This window comes from Xiphophorus hellerii, chromosome 6, assembly GCF_003331165.1.
Source record: "Xiphophorus hellerii strain 12219 chromosome 6, Xiphophorus_hellerii-4.1, whole genome shotgun sequence".
Classification (NCBI taxonomy): domain Eukaryota; kingdom Metazoa; phylum Chordata; class Actinopteri; order Cyprinodontiformes; family Poeciliidae; genus Xiphophorus; species Xiphophorus hellerii.
In genome coordinates this window covers 25,640,091-25,657,154 of record NC_045677.1, presented here as the reverse complement: position 1 = coordinate 25,657,154, position 17,064 = coordinate 25,640,091, and the positions used below count along the sequence as shown (strand labels likewise).

The 17,064-nt window shown below is 38.5% G+C and overlaps 1 protein-coding gene across 9 annotated transcripts in view; it reads right to left on the bottom strand.

Moving 5' to 3' along the window:
* svilb (supervillin b) overlaps window positions 1-17,064 on the bottom strand; it is a 56,995-nt gene that overhangs the window by 8,745 nt on the left and 31,186 nt on the right. For 5 of the 9 annotated variants that reach the window (XM_032565713.1, XM_032565710.1, XM_032565705.1 and 2 more), the window contains 15 exons: window positions 15,405-15,534; window positions 14,003-14,056; window positions 12,623-12,700; window positions 11,601-11,748; window positions 10,822-10,917; window positions 10,313-10,393; window positions 10,003-10,180; window positions 9,453-9,631; window positions 8,994-9,149; window positions 8,055-8,191; window positions 7,063-7,210; window positions 6,821-6,966; window positions 5,914-6,089; window positions 4,949-5,096; window positions 3,965-4,244 (listed from right to left, as the gene is read on the bottom strand). In XM_032565713.1, the coding sequence (XP_032421604.1) occupies window positions 3,965-4,244; window positions 4,949-5,096; window positions 5,914-6,089; window positions 6,821-6,966; window positions 7,063-7,210; window positions 8,055-8,191; window positions 8,994-9,149; window positions 9,453-9,631; window positions 10,003-10,180; window positions 10,313-10,393; window positions 10,822-10,917; window positions 11,601-11,748; window positions 12,623-12,700; window positions 14,003-14,056; window positions 15,405-15,534 (2,135 nt within the window). The remainder of the gene's footprint in view (window positions 1-3,964; window positions 4,245-4,948; window positions 5,097-5,913; window positions 6,090-6,820; window positions 6,967-7,062; window positions 7,211-8,054; window positions 8,192-8,993; window positions 9,150-9,452; window positions 9,632-10,002; window positions 10,181-10,312; window positions 10,394-10,821; window positions 10,918-11,600; window positions 11,749-12,622; window positions 12,701-14,002; window positions 14,057-15,404; window positions 15,535-17,064) is intronic. The other 4 variants (XM_032565708.1, XM_032565707.1, XM_032565711.1 and 1 more) reach the window with 4 other exon arrangements.

The window sequence follows — 17,064 nt, the reverse complement described above, 5'->3', positions numbered from 1 at the left end:
AAAGGGCTAAGATAGCGACCGTTCACAGTAAAACATGACACTTCCTGTTCTCAGGGGGCGTGGCCTAAGTGATGTCATCATTTGACCATAGGGTATTGTAGGGCACCCGATGCCGATCAATCACTGAAAGTTTGGTCCCTCTTTGTGTTTTTATATAGGAAATATAAGAGTTTCGTGTTTCATGGCGAGTAGGTGAACTTTGACCCCTGCTAACCCCCCTTCAACATGCTCCAAAACTCACCAATTTGATAACTTTAAATCAAACATGCCTTATGATCAGACTGACCGAGTTTGAAGTCGATCAATCGAAATCCCTAGGAGGAGTTCGATCAAATACGAAGGCTGTAAACGTCAAAATCGAGGTAAAAAATGGACGTTCAATACAAAATGGCCGACTTTCTGTGATAGTTGGCTTATAACATTAAATGTAAGTTCTGAGTCTTTTGGTGAGCTCTACAAGTGTACCAAATTTCATGTCTCTACGATGAAGTACGTTCATACCATTGTGTCAACAGAAAATTGCTAGTTGCCGCCGTTCAGCAATTTTTTTTGCGATTCTTGCGACAACCTTAAAATTCAAAATTTTTAAATTTTCTAGTTGCGACCGCCAAGTTTGGTGAGTTTTTGAATATGATAAAGCCCCCAAAAAGGCACACGAAGAGGGGGGCAGAATAATAATTAAAGCTGCAAGCAGCCTCGGGCGGCCCTCGCAGCAAGCGCCGCTCCGGCCTATTGGCCACCGCGGGGGTTCCAGCCACCGCAGAAGCTCTCGCACGATTTCCAGAGCCGCAGCCAACTCCCCACCGCAGAAGCTCTGCCGCAGTTTCCAGCACCGCCGCCCGCCAGCCGCCGCAGAAGCTGTCGCGCATTTTCCACGCCCCTCCACCGGGCGACACGCGTGAATGCGTTCGGCGGTGCTCCCCGACGACTGTCAAAAAATCTGGTGCAGATCGGTCGATGCGTCGAGGAGACACAGCCGATGTATTAACTTAGGGGGCGCAGTGGAGCCAAATTACATCTCAATCCCGTTGGGCTCTTTAGAGGTGAACAAAGGTCATACATATCCAGTTTGGAGCCAATCGGATGATCCATGCTTGAATTAGAGCCAAACGTATGAATATGGCGAGGGACTGATATTCGCCATTTGGCCACGCCCACACGGTTCAGCCAGCAGCGAGCAATGACAGAGCTCATCATCCGAATCATCTTGATTAGGTCAAGAGAGCCATAAACGGAGCTTTCCAAGGAAAAAAACGGCACTTCCGGTTCCGAGGGGGCGGGGCTTAGATGACGTCATAATGTGATGACGTAGGATCGACGGGCAAGCCTCCAGGATCACTCAGGCCAAGTTTGATGCAGCTCGGTCAAAATATGTGGAATGTAGAAGCAAACGTATACGAACGGCGTTGCCGCCATTGAAAACTCTTGGCACTTTAAAGCAAGCGAGACCAACTTCCTATCTGTCATCCAACACAGAATCACCTTGATTAGGTCAAGAGAGCCATAGATGAAAGTTTCCAAGGAAAAAAATAGCACTTCCTGTTCTGAGGGGGCGGGGCTTAGATGACGTCATAATCTGATGACATAGAATTTTCAGGTATCACACCAGCATCACTCAAGCCAAGTTTGGTGCAGCTCGGTCGAAACATGTGGAATCTAGAAGCAAACGTATGGCATCAGCGTTACAGGTCACTTCGCCATGCCGCCGCACCCAGCTGCTTCATCGCAGCCGGTCAGGGCTTGAATCCACAACACACCAACATGTCTTCTGTCTCTGGACACAGTTTCATGTTGATGAGGTCAAAGGGCTAAGATAGCGACCGTTCACAGTAAAACATGACATTTCCTGTTCTCAGGGGGCGTGGCCTAAGTGATGTCATCATTTCACCACAGGGTATTTTAGGACACCTATTGATGATCAATAACTGAAAGTTTGGTGTCTCTGTGAGTTTCTGTGCAGGATATATAAGAGTTTCGTGTTTCATGGTGAGTAGGTGAACTTTGACCCCTGGTAACCCCCCTTCAGCAATCTCAGACAGTCACCAATTTGATAACTTTAAATCAAACATGCCTTATGATCAGACTGACCGAGTTTGAAGCCGATCAATCGAAATCCCTAGGAGGAGTTCGATCAAATGCAAAGGCTGTAAACATCAAAGTCGAGGTCCAAAATGGACCTTCAATACAAAATGGCCGACTTCCTGTTGGGTTTCGACCATGGCTCTAAGAGACTTTTTTGTACGTCCTGACAAGATACACATGTGTACCAAGTTTCGTAATTCTAGGTTAAAGCATGGCTTAGGGCTGTTCATTTAAAATACTCTAGGGGTCGCTATAGAGAAATTAGGCCACGCCCACCAAATTTTGTTATGAATTCCTGTCGGTGGGTGGATAAGGATCCATCCTAGTGAGTTTGGAGCAGCTGGGCCCGAAATTGTGGAATTCAGAGCCAAACGTATGGCAACGGCGTTACAGGTCACTTCGCCACGCCGCCACGCCCACCTGCTATGTCAAAGCCGGTCGGGGTTGGAATCCACAACACACCAACATGTCTTCTGTCTCTGGACACAGTTTCATGTTGATTAGGTCAAAGGGCTAAGATAGCGACCGTTCACAGTAAAACATGACACTTCCTGTTCTCAGGGGGCGTGGCCTACTTAAAAAAATAATTTCACCACAGGGTATTTTAGGACACCCGATGACGATCAATCAATGAAAGTTTGGTCCCTCTATGTGTTTTTATATAGGAAATATAAGAGTTTCGTGTTTCATGGCGAGTAGGTGAACTTTGACCCCTGCTAACCCCCCTTCAACATACTCCAAAACTCACCAATTTGATAACTTTAAATCAAACATGCCTTATGATCAGACTGACCAAGTTTGAAGTCGATCAATCGAAATCCCTAGGAGGAGTTCGATCAAATACGAAGGCTGTAAACGTCAAAATCGAGGTAAAAAATGGACGTTCAAGACAAAATGGCCGACTTCCTGTGATAGTTGGCTAATAACATTAAATGTAAGTTCTGAGTCTTTTGGGGAGCTCTACAAGCGTACCAAATTTCATGTCTCTACGATGAAATACGTTCATACCATTGTGTCAACAGAAAATTGCTAGTTGCCGCCGTTCAGCAATTTTTTTTGCGATTTTTGCGACAACCTTAAAATTCAAAATTTTTAAATTTTCTAGTTGCGACCGCCAAGTTTGGTGAGTTTTTGAATATGATAAAGCCCCCAAAAAGGCACACGAAGAGGTGGGAAGAATCGTAATAATAATAAACAGTACAGATACAATAGGCCTTCGCAGCGCTTTGCTGCTCGGGCCTAATAAAACAGTACAGATACAATAGGCCTTCGCAGCGCTTTGCTGCTCGGGCCTAATAATCGTTTTAAAGATTTATTGACTTCAAACAAGCTCCTATATCTTGCAAGTTATTTTTATTTCATGTGTACTAGGATATTTGCACAAGCAACTCGACCAAAAATACTTGGTAACATTTTGTATTTTTGCAATACAGAAACAACAATCAGCCAGGAGGAGGGTCTTAATGCTGTCAATCAGGCTCATGTACACACTGCACACAAACTCCCCTTTGCTCTTTGATCCCCCCACAGACAGCCTGCTATGAAATTTCAGGCAAACAAATGTTTTTTTTTTAACAGTAAGTTGTTTCTCTGCCACTAGCACATTTAGCAGAACGTACATGAGACTGACTGACAACACCAAGACCCTCCTCCTGGCTCTGATTGGTTGTTTTTGACTGGAAACTGTACATTTCTTTAGGTGGCGATAGTAGCACTGTTAGATAGAGGAGCTTGATTTTTTCCACAGATTATCTGTCTCATAGAGAACTGTCAGGACATGATGAAAGTTTTAACAAATATGTGAAAAACAGATTTATTACAAGAGTTACATACTACACCTTTAAGAATAATTCACAGTGTTGCTTTAACTGCAGACACTGACCTGAGGTGCTAACCATGAACTTCCACTTGACCACATAGGCGTCCCCCTCATGGAACTGGCCGATGCTCTGTCGCGGCAGACGACTGTAGTCAAACTCCAGGATGTGCCAAACGTCCACAGAGGCAGTGCTGATCTCCTGCAGCCTCATGAGGTCCTCCGACTCCACCGGGCCGTAGCCCCGGCCCACGTTCATCCCGTCCAAGATGGTGCTGATGGGCGTCTGGAGGAGAGGCAGCATCAGGGACGTGTCGTAAGGTCGACACTCACGTCCTGGAGCCTCCTGAGAGGAAGAAAACAAGGAGAAATTACTTAACCATTCAGAGACGTTACCAAGAAGAAAACTGGTGTTTTCTAAAGTGTTTAGGTCAGAGGTCAGCAATCTGCGACTTTTGAGTCCTTCCACATTGACTCTTAATAACTTTGGCAATCTTATGTCATGTAACATTTGCCGCAATAAAGTTTATTAGGAACACTTTATTTGAAGGTTGTCCATAAACAGACATGACACTATTGAATTTTTCAAGAACATTTTTCAAGAATGTATTTGGTAAAGTTGACACTTTTACTGAACTTTAATACAAGTTTTAATTCCACTTTGCATTAAAAATGTCATTATTTACTAGGTAATGCAAACCTGACACTTTTAAAGCACTTAGAATGCAACTTTTAATGCAACTTTGCTTTAAAAGTGTCATTATTTACGAAATGACACTTCATGACAACAGTCATAAACATTCATGAAAACTCCTTCATGTTCATGACTAATGTTGTCATGTTTATGGCAGCGTCATGTCCGAATTATACACATCCCTTCAAATAAACCTGTTTTATAGCTGGGCTGAGGGTAAAATTGTTCTTTTTATTATAAAGGTTAAGTCTTTAATTCTTGTATGACTGTTTTTGGCAACATCTGCTTAGAGTAAACGCCACAGTTAAGACAACAGATAAAAACGTAAACGAGTCAAAGTGAGACGAAAAACGAACCTTCTGTTCGGTTACAAACTCAACTCCTTCTTTCAGCGTTGGCGACTTCACTTCTGTCCAGTCCGTGAACTTTTCTTTGAACAAGATGGTTTCATTGTGCTCAGTGAGTCTGCCAAATATGGCCCAGTCAGGACGACCCTGGCCCTTCCTGTGGACCAAAAACACAGCAGACATGAAAAACTTCAATCACACACTGAGACAGAAAACAACAACAAACTACAAAAATAAGCAGATGTGAAAGGGGTCCAAGTCGTCCATATCAAGTCCAGCCTGACTGGAACCTGTCCTGTTAAACCTGCAGGTCAGTTTCAGGGTGTTTGCCATCTTATAGAAATGGTGCAGGGATCATATTTAGGTTTGGCTTTAATTTTTAGTAGGGCTGAAACAAATAATTGCATTAATCATGATGAATTGATTAGTGAAATAATTGTCAACTAGTTTAGTTATCAATTAATTGTTAACTGGGGTAGTCAGACTGAAGAAAGGCAATTTCCTGAAAAAACAACCCAAGTAATTAAGCCAAAACTGTACAAACTATATATGCATTTTGTATTTGAGATAAAAACACCTTTGTCTTTAAATATGCTTTACCCAAAACTTCTTAGGTGCCTTAATTTTAGCTTCACCCGGTTCAAATTCATTAAAGGAATGCTATGTTGTCGCATTTTAGGAAATAAAATGTTTATTTTCTTTTCAAAAAATACATTGAATTATATGTTTACTTTACTTATATCTTTTATTGGATTTTTAGATTGTATAAAAAAGCTTAAGTAGTTAACTTAAAAATCTGTAGAGTGTGCCAATTTTTGTTATACAATGAATCGTCAGAATAATCAATTAGTTGCAGCCCTAATTTGTAGTATAAGTTTTATAATGAAGCTTATGAAAAAAGCAAAAGCAGCACACGAGGTTCCTAGCTTATCTGCATGTTAGATGTGTTGCAGCCCTAATTAGAAAGCACTAACCTGGGGATGAGCGCGTTGCAGCCTCCGGGATCGAGGGGGTTGATGTCGCAGCAGGTGTAGTCAAACGTCCCGTTCCACAGGTGCTTGGCGAGCTGAAAGGCCACCTTCCTTTGTGCTAGGGTCACTTCTTTTCCGTGCCACACATACACCTCGCTGCCAAAGTCAAACACCAACACCTGCAGTGCACAGAGCGAACACAAAGCGATCCAGTAAACTAACCCTCTGCAGCTGCCGTCTGGTTTAATAAAAGCAATGCAACATGAAAGCAAATATTCACATTCACATGATCGTCTGTTGTTTACAGTCTACTACATACTTACTTTATGTAATTAAATCTGCAGAAAATAAAAAGCTAATTAAAAGATCCTTTAAAAACATTTTCCACACAGAAAGTTCAATCCAACAATTTACTAAATCTCAGAAAGGTCTCAAAAGAAACAAAGATATAAATTATTTCAAACATGATTCATTCATGATCTGTAGTTAGGACACAACAGACTTAGAAATCCTTGTAAATGTTTTTATATTTAGTTACCAGTTTGAAATTTGTTCTAAAAGAGATGCAAGAAGAATTGACCTAGAATTCACATCTGTGATCAGAGGTCACCAACTTTTATATCTGAAGAAGGTAAAAATGCATTTTAAAGCTATTAGTTTTAGATATTTATTTTTTAAATTTTCCAACATTTTCAGTTTTTCCTTTTTCCATTCTTATCCAGACCTAGATTTTATCACAAATCACTTCTACACTTTTTAAAATTGCACCTTGCCCTTGTACCTTTCTTAAGAGACAACTCTAACTAAAACAACATAAATTTACCTTTAGTTTTTCACATGCAGTCATAAACCAATAAAATTTATATTTGTCTTGTTATAAGACAAGAGAAATGTTAAATCATCAGTTTACCTCCTTGGGTGCAAGCAGGCAGGTGTGAGGAATCTTCCCCCACTCCTCATCATCGGGAACCAGTTTGTCGTCTACCAGCCTGAAGATGCAGTTGGTTTCCACAATGCCACTCTCAAAGCGCTCATCCTCCTCTGGTGCACCTGCCGCTGTGGGACAAATAGAGATAAAAATAAAATACAAATGAGTAATCAAGTGATTTAAAAATAAGCATCTGGTAGTAATACTTCTGCCTGAAGTCTTACATTTATAAGACATCTGTCCACCCAGGACTGTCCAGAACTGCTGTGCATCAGAACCCTGTGCGTTAACAACTTCATCGATGGTTTGCACCTGACTCGCCCTGCAGCCCATGTCCTTATGCGTCTGGATGAACGTGGCTAAGTCCATTGCCTACACACAGACAGAAACAAATTCCCCCAAAAACGTCAGGAGGTGATGTGAGAAAGTCTTTCTGAACTTAAAAACAAACCAGATGAATAAGAAAAGACTTGGGTGACTGCAGCTAAGCATAATGTGGTAAAAATGCTGCTGATCACCAGGAAAAAAGGAAAAACACAAATGAAAGTGTTCATAAGAGGGAATGAATAAAGTGGATCTACGTTCATCAGAGTTCGTCAACAGTGACACCACAGAGCAGCGCACTGCTTACGAAAGTAACAATGGAAACCGCCGTTTATTGATCAATCTTAAAGTTTACACAGCAATAAGAACCAACAGGATTGTCACAAGATCATAACACAAAGGAAGCTAGTAAAAAAGAAAGCACAACTAATAGCAACGACTCTTTGTGGAGCATTGACTGCAACTTCTGCAGGGAGGTATGCTTGAATGTGTAGTCAGAGCCAAGAATGGTGGGATTGTGATGTGAAATTATCTTTCATAATCATAATTTTCAGCCATTGTTTACGTCCAGATTTACCACATCTGCCCTTTTCTGGTGCAGAATTATGATGCATGTCTCACATCAATGACATAAGAGCTGAATAAAATGCAACATGACTGTTCAGACTGCAGTTGCTTTGAAAACAATCGGATACGTTGTCGAATTAGCAAAGGCAGGATTTTTTGGGGTAAAAAGATCGGGTCACATTTGTTTACTGTTTGAACGCAGTCAAAGTGTCAATGTGAAGAATGGAATGAAGATGAGAGGCACAATCACTGATTAATAATTTTTGTTTAAATATGAGAATTGCAGCAGTACTTCCGACCAACCAAACAGAGCAACAATACTCACTTTAGCTTTCTCAATCACATTTGAGAACTCTCCTATCCAGACAAAGCAGTGCTCTGGTGTGACAAGCACGAAACTGTCCCCACTGTTCAACGAAGAAGCTCTGGGCTCCACTAATCTTGTCTGAACATGGCGACGACCTGCAGACAACACAATCGGCATAATCAATAAATTTTTACACTAACAAAATGAATCCTGCAGTAATTTACATCTCCTGGTGTTCAAATATTGGGTTTTTGGCAACAGTACATGTAACAGATTTAAAGTGTAGCAGATAGAGATGAAAGTTATAGTTTAATGAGTTCATCTAAAGTTGATTGATCTTATCGATCCACTGATTAATTGATGCAAACGTTTTATTGTGCATCGAAAGGGCTGACCATGTTTTAAATAACATAAAGGGCAAACGTTTTTCATAATATGCTGAATTAATATTATTTTTGCACCAGAAGCATTAAATACACACAGAATAAACAGAAATTTTTGATTTTCTCACATAATTAAGCTACCTGAAGTTCACTACCTCACGACAGCCCTCAAAATCATTTTCTGTCGTCACATCCTGGCCGTCGTAGCAAATTAGTAATTTCTAGTTAAGAAGCTGAGCCAGCTTCGTCATGCAGCGCGGCTGAAGGTGAAACGTAAGATTTATATTTCAAAACAGAACCGCATAAAGTGCATTTAGCTCCCACACCGGACTTCGTTTGAATCTATTTCTCTTTTCCGCTCTGTTATGGCCGCCATCTTTAATTATGCACCAAAGGGCTCCGCTTAAGGATGACCAAGGGCGCCCTCTGCTGGATGGCGGCCAAACTGCAACAGTAATGAAGGTCTGTTAATAGCTCATAGATTGGAACTAGTTTTAGTCTAAAAAGCTATTAATCGTCAGTTATCTTAATCCTCAGTAGCACAAGATGTTTTGCAGGTAACCAGAGCTTTTACCTTTAACCTGGATCAGCATGAGGTTCTTGAACGGCACTGCGCTGTTGTTGGAGGTCTGTTCCGAGATGTTGACGTTACGCAGACTCACACTGCTGAAGTTTTCTTTGCTGGCAAGACCTGCGAGAGCCGCCTCGGAGTAATCTGAGTTTTTATTTACTAAAGGGAGGGGAAAAAAGTGCTTTATTAAAATTAAAATCGACAAAGTGGTTTAATAAATTTAACAAGATCCCAAGTGTTTCATCCCAAGTAAACACTGCTTTGAAAATGAGTCAGAGGTGTTTTTGTACTAATTTCTGGTGTTTTAAAAAAGGCCTAGTTTTGTAAGCTTTCAAAATGCCTCCCATTTCCCACTGGGATTTTTTTTTTTTTTACCTCAAAGAGTTAGAAATGAGTGAGTCATTTCTAATTCTTTCTTCTTCCTAAACTCACAGATATACCATAAAATGTTCCAATCCTTACACTCACTCTTCTCAGCCTTCATCCTCTTGCTTTCCAGCTGTGCCACATTCAGTCTCTCCTCTGTATATTCGTGTCGAATGTCCTCTCTAGCTGCCAGCATTTTAAGAGGATTTCTTGAAGCCTGAACGTTCCTGGATGGTCGAACAGATCGCTTATGCTGCACCATGGCTGAGGCCAGCCTGCGTAGGAGGGAAAACGGCCACAGAACATGATAGAAAAGACAAAATGAGAATTAAAACACAAAATCTTACCAATGTTTTTATCTAGTTTCTAGAGGAAATATTATTTTACTTATAAAATGGAGAAAATGTCTTGTTAAATGTGAAATGATCTGCTAGTGGAACCAGTACTTTTTCAATAATATTAAGAAATAATTAACTACTTACAACTTGTAAGTTAGTTTTGTGTACTAAGATATTTGCACTCTAACCTAGACTAAAGAATACTGGGTAAGATTTTGTGTTTTTGCAATGTGGTTGTTATTTTAATAAACATATTTTAAGACAGTCGTCTATAATGGAATGAAAAGAAGTTTGTTGTGTTGTCATACGTTGGACCGTGAGAACCAAAGATGCTGTCAAAGTCTTCGCTGATCTCGATCCTTGTGGGCATGTGAGGAAATTCTGCAACGCGTTTGTAGAACTTGGAGAAAATCTCATCGTCCAGCTTCATCACCTCCTTCACCGCCTTCTCCGTCACTGCAATGGTGGTTTCCTGCAAACCTGCCACTGATGAAATTACAAAAGACAGACAATATTGGGACTTAATGTAATAGAAAACACACCTATTAGTGGATGGTAAATAAAAACAAGAAATTCACTATCATAAATACTGTATTAAGCTGAAGTTTAGTTGCGTACCTTTGCTATTAATTCGTCCCAAAAAGCTCTCCAGCTTGTCCAGCTTCTTATCTGACTCCATGTCTGGCCTGGCCTCAATTTCTGTAAATAAAACAATTATATTCTGACACAGCAGCAACCTCAGTATTACTGGATTGGTATCTTTTCAGCCTTTTCACAACTAAGACCTTATAAAACTAAAAGTGTTTGTGTATAAAACTAGTGTTATATATTTTTATTGAATTTTCCTGCTGGTTGTTGTTTCTATGTTTCTTTGGTTTCAGTGTTTGCTCAGCTCTGATTGTTTTGTGGTTTTTAATATTTAGTTTGAAAGATTTCAGAAGGTAGTCCAGTTGTCTTGTTTATATGTTTTTGCAAAACTGTGTTGATTTTGCTTTCATCCAGCTGCTTGTTGGCTTTGTATCAGATTTAATATTCTAAATGCACAGAAATAAGGAGTCATATTTAGATTTTCAGGACATTGTGGATGAAATATTAGTGATGAATCAGAACTTAAACACTTTTCTCACCCTCCTGGGGTTTGTTGACAGCTGGAGTGCTGCTCTTGAGTTTGGTGGAAACTGGTGACAGAATGGGACTGATAACTGAGGAGGAGGCTGCCAGGCCTGTGGACACACACACACACACACAGACACACACACACAGAAAATTAGATTACATAACTGCTGAAAGACCGTGAAGAACAGCGATTTGTTAATTGCGATTTGTTTTGACAGTCATGTTTTACTGTATTAGCAGATCTTGTTACTTCATGCTTTGATGCTTTTGAAACTAAACAAATGTATGTCAAAAGGTTTTCAACCATTGCTTCTCTATCTTTATTGACAATGTTTTGCCTTCTATAAGCATCGTGGTGAAATTTTGCAGACAGTTTTCCCATGTTTGATTTGTTTTGTTTGGCAGCAAACAGAATCTGTTTTTAATTTATTTGACACTGACATAAAAAAAACAGAACCTGGACAGATGATGTTTAACATCTCCTGAAACATTTAACTCCAGAATTAACTGATTTTTGACTTTCTTTTTTGCCACGCTTGCATACCATATATGCAACATCTTTGTTTCAAACACATTTAAAGCATTCAGACTCAAACACCTAAAATTAAAACCTAAAATTAAAGGTCTCCTGCCAAAGTAACTCTTATAAAATCAGGAAAAAACCTAAATCGTAACAATAAAAATCCATCTATACAGACATAGATGTATTTTTAAGTTTTTAAAGTTAAATCTGCTGTTTATTCTGTCAGAAATTATTTTCCTCTCCAGAGCAGCAGAGTTTTGCACTGACCTTTCTTGACCATTCGTGCAGCAACTGTGTACTGAGTGGAGTCATTGGCGGCTCCTTTGCCTTTTGTCTTCCAGGCATCCTCACGCGTTGAAATCATCTGTTTCCTCTCTTCGATGGTCATCTGGGCCTCAGTCTCTTCTCCAGGCTTCTGCACAGAGATGAGATTTAAAACAAGGAAGCTCATTAGGTAGAAATCCCTTAGCTCGAACAGGATGAAATAAACTGGATGCAGGAAATGTTCATCATTTTTGGCTCATTTCCCATCATCCAGTCATAAATCAAATCCATGGAGTGGATAAAATCCTCTTTTTACCACTACTTATAAGATATAACCCTAAAGTCTTACATCATGTTCCACATAACTTCACTGTAACATCATGTCAAATCTTTTACTTCCTCCCAACCAATTATTCATGAAGTGACAGCATCAACTCAAGCAGAAACACAAAGATTAGATCAATCCAAGCATGCAAGGCGCATGATTATCCCATCTTCTCCATTCTTCCAGAAACAACACTGACTGTTATTCATGCTGCCGTTAGGAACACTGCAAAAACAGAACAACTTACCAAGTATTTTGGTCTACTTTCTGGTGCAAATATCTTAGTACACTTGAAGTAACTAAACTAACTCGAAAATAATTTTTTAGCAAGAAACAAGCTTGTTTTAAGTCAATAATTACTTAATATTAATGCAAAAGTTCTAGTTCCCCTGTTAGATTTTTCCCCGTAAGACATTTTCCCATGTTGTAATTGAAATAAACTGCCAGTGCAAGTAGTACAGTTTTTAATCAATACTAAGGATTTATTGGTTTAAAACGAGCTCTGATATGCTGCGGAAAAGTTACTTTTAAGTTAGTTTTATCTCACTTCAAGTGTGCTAAGACATTCGCACTAAAAACTAAACAAATTCCTGTGTTTTTGCAGTTAATCCGTCTCACCACTGCAAATGAAAATCTTTTGCCTGGCAAGCAAAGAAAGACAGGAGCCCACTTCATGCCGTCCATCAGCTCTAGTCCTTACCTGACCCTGATGGTCAATATATTGGCACTTTTGGCCAAGAGATATAGTAGGAGAAAAGGTTGAGGAGAAGACAGGCTCCTGAGGATGGAGAGATGGATTGAAAAGTGAAAAAAGGAGAAAACGTAAAAACATCCAAAAGTAATATGGATGGAAGGTTGGATTTAAAGGAGGAAAAGAGAAAGCCAGAAACTAAGAACATGATGCAAAAAGTATAAAATGGAGGTTAGTTTACTTTACTCCAACTGGTAAACTAGTATTAGTACTTATAAAAACATACAATTGGATGACAAAATTCATCTTTTAGTTCTTTTAAATAATGTGTTCCTTAAAAAGAGAAGTTTTAATGCTGGAAACATCGCTGGTCTCAACGATACGTCTGCACCACTGACAACTCCATGAAAGGCGGCAACTTATTAGTTTTAACAGTCACTTTCTGCTATGTATGACATGAGTCCCAGTTTTAGCTCTTTGTCTTTTCTCTAACAAGCACATTTATTGTAGGATTTTACACATTTAAAGTTTGCTTCTTTTTTCTTTTTTTAAAAGAAAGAGAGATGATTTTACTGTGACTATCTGAGTGTGAATCAAGTTTTTTTATTTTAATTATATTTGGGTGGTAAATTTTACCGACCAAACTCTGGAACTCTGCTTGGGTTGCTAGGTGACAGGCTGGGCTTTGCTGGGGTTGCTAGGTAACAGCAAAGTGTGACTCAACTGACATTTTTGAAATGTCTTATTTTCCAGACACCAAAAAACTTTAACTTATTGAAAAAAAAAGTTAAGACTTTACTGTTTTTTTTGAGCAGTCAGGTTGTTTTTAAAGCAGTAGAGACCCAAATTAAAGTACAAAAATGTCATAAGTCCTCCTTAAAGTTTACATGAAAAAAGACTGATGCACTTAAACGGTGTGAATATTTTCATGCTGCACAGAATGATACTGCCAACACCATGCTTAACAGTTGTTAGACCAGAATAGGATAGAAATATCCTTTATTGTTGTTCGGTGGGTAAATCCAGGTGTACCAACAGCAAAGTCACAGGAAAATGAATGGAAACAAGAAACAAGAGATGATGAGTCTGTAGTGTTCTTAAAGCCTCACTCTGTCTCTTGTCATTGTGGTCAAACAGATAGTTTTCATTTCTTCACAAGACATTTGGTGTACCCATGTGGGCGGCTGCTAATTTCAGCCAAGCTTGAAGGTGTTGAATTTTGGAGAAGGAGTTTCTGTCTTTGCTGTTTACACTCCATTTTGTATTTGTATTTGTTCACCATTAGCAGTAGATTTAACCAGCCACACAAACACACTGTGATTGGACGGCACAGTTGCTGCTCCAAGCTGATTGGCTTAGAACTGGTGTGCTGCTGGCAGCGAGCCTTACCCAAAGCTGTTCAGAGCCAGACACTGCAGACTGGTCCTGAGCGACCCCTTCCTCCTGAAAGGGTTAAAACAGAGAAACAACTCAGCTGATGGAAAAGGAGTGGGGGTAACGGGGGGAGCAGTTGTTGCTAAAGACTTTGCAATGAAGACAAGAGGGGGGGATTGCCATGAAAGGCTGAAACAGGACGCTTCTTCCAACAGAATACTAATAGTAAAGCGGGTGAGAAGCCGGAAAAGAGGCTCTTTAAAAAGTCTCTATGGTCTGATATTGTTGAAATACTAAAACCAGTCTGGAAATAATTTCTTTGCTATACTGGTTTGTAAAAATGTGCTTAAACAAAATCTTTTAGGAAAATAAAAATGGTGGAATAATGTGTGAAATAAAATCTAAAGCTACAATAGAGTTATAATTATGGAAGGTGAACAGTAAAAGACCATTAAAATAAAAAGAGAAATTTTAATTCTTTGTTTATCCTGAACCTCTAATAGATTTATTTCATTTATAACAAAACAGTCAGAGCAAGAAATGTGGAAAAAATTTTCAATACTTTGTAGAAAATAAATTCTTTAAAAATATATTTCCATTCAGACCTGTGATAAGTATCCAGAAACAAAGCATTCTTGTTTGCAGACATGCAGAAACAAAATTAATGGGGAACTTGACTTGTGATTTATCAAAGTTCTGAATAGAATAATTTATCCAAAAGCTTCAATAACTTATTAATTTTGAGTTTTGATTAATTATTTGAGCCATTCTTTTGCTGAGGTAGGAGGATTTTATATTATACAATGCAGTTATGTATCCATTTCTAATCAACAAAGAATTAAAGTTACACATTCATGCTTAAAGATTCATCTTGCTCTAATATTTGGCCAAGTTGCACATCAGCCATATGTTTTTTAGAGCCATTAATGAGATTATGAAATAGTTCTGACAGAATGTGTCTACTCAGAACTTTTAAGTGTAATCCACACATTTTAATAGGATTTAAGTGAGGCTTTGGTCATTCTCAATGTCAGCCTGCTTTATCCATCAGTTTTGATGAGCATTTGTGATCGCGTTTAAAGGGTTTGAAAGGTGATTTGGTACCAAGGTTCAACCATCTAGCTCTTGATTTAAGGTAAAAAGTGTGGAAATAGTCTTAAATTTGGATAAAGCACCAGTGCAAATGTGACATAAACAGCCTAAAACATGATGCAAGCTCCAAGATTAACAGTAGTTGCAATATTTCAGCTTAGGCTAGGTCTATGGGCAATACAAAACATGTTCATTTATGCCTGAATTTTGCACATAATTCAGATGTTCTAGCCTAAAGCAAGGCGAGAATACAAATCCAAACAAAGGAAAGTAACTATGATTATAGTTATTATTAAACAAACATCTATAATGGTTACGGCCAAACCTTCTTCTGGTTGGTCTCCATCTCCCATTCCTGATGCTGCTGCTCTGCTGATGCTACTTTTGCCACTTCCTGTTTCTTGTTGATCCTGTTCTTCCAGTCTTCCTCACCGCTCTTCTTCAGCAGTGCCACTCTAACAATAAACAAAAGATAAGAAGGCTTATACATGTGTTTAAGGAATTTTGTACATTAATTATTGTTTGTTGATTCTCTTTCCCAAGGAACCAATAATAGGACTAAACAGTCCCATTACTCTGCTGCAATAAAACATTAGTTTATCTTTAGGCGTTTTACAAATTTACCAGAAGCTCCCATAAAGCGTCGGAAGTGCTGAAAAGAAATGATTTTTCAAAAGTAAAAAACAGATTGAGAATTTTGGTTTCTCAGCCAACAAATCTGGCCTGTATTAAAGGTGTGTGTGTGAGCAGAGCTAGTAACGGATGGCTGAAGGGTAAAAGAAAGTGTGTCATTATTGCTGCTGCTGCTGCTGCATGAAAAGGCCAGAAATGAGGGCAATCTGAGGAATCTGCTAAAACTCAGAGAGGATGGTCCATCTGCACAGATCTCTGCTGGCTGCAAAGAAAAAAATTAAAATTGATTCTATAAAATGTTTCTTCAGTGATTTGACAGAGGTAGAAACTTTACTGTGTAAGAAAACATGTTTAAAACTGTTAAACTCTGAGAAACTAACAATTTTCTCACTGTTGGTGTTTTTAAGGGTAATTTTCAGGATTTATGAATGAATTCAAAGTTCATTAATGTCTTTAAGATTCCATTCATGGTTTCCACCCTCTTTATCCAGAGTTATTCACTGATATCGGGTCTTTGTGTCTCTTTTTGTTTGCAAGAAGCTTCCCATTAATGAAGGTTTAAACATCACTATTTCTAACTCAGAAAGAAAAATACTTACAAATTTATTTCTTCACCTTAATAGAAAAGCAAAGATTTGTAATTTGCGTAATTTGTGCCATTTATATTATATCATTAAATTCGTATCTCCGCAGAAAATGCATAATCCATCTTTTTATCAAAAGTTAAACATCAGAAATGTTGTGGAGACCCATTCCCAAGCTTTCATTTAGCTCCTTTGCTGAGAAATTTTGACTTTATTTATGATAACAGATTATATTTGAGTGGGGAATAGTCTACTAATTTTCAGTTAGGTATTAGTTGCATTTAACTAAGGTAAATATCTGTATACAGTTGCAAAATTTGTATTTATTTATTTATAATATACAACTTTTTATGTCTTTTGATCTGTTATGCTAAAAATATTTAATAAAATCAAACAAAATCCTATTTATTGAACTAGTTGTCTACCTCCTATCACTATTAATCTATTCTAATGTCAACAATCAAAAGATTAATATAGTTCACACATGTCCACATCAAATACAAATCCGGCATGAAACAGTCTGTAGAATCCAGAATTTCAAGAGAACAATCGTGTGATTTTTATTTGATTTTATTTGTCCCAGAAATTATCGTGATAAACAATAGTATTGTTATTTTGAGACCATTTTCAACTAATACAAGCAAATACAAGTAAACTTTAATCTTGTACAAAACACTCAACACTGTAACTGGAAGACATTTTAAATATACAAAATAAAATATTTTATTTTGTTCAAATCAACACACAATCAAAACCATAAACAACATG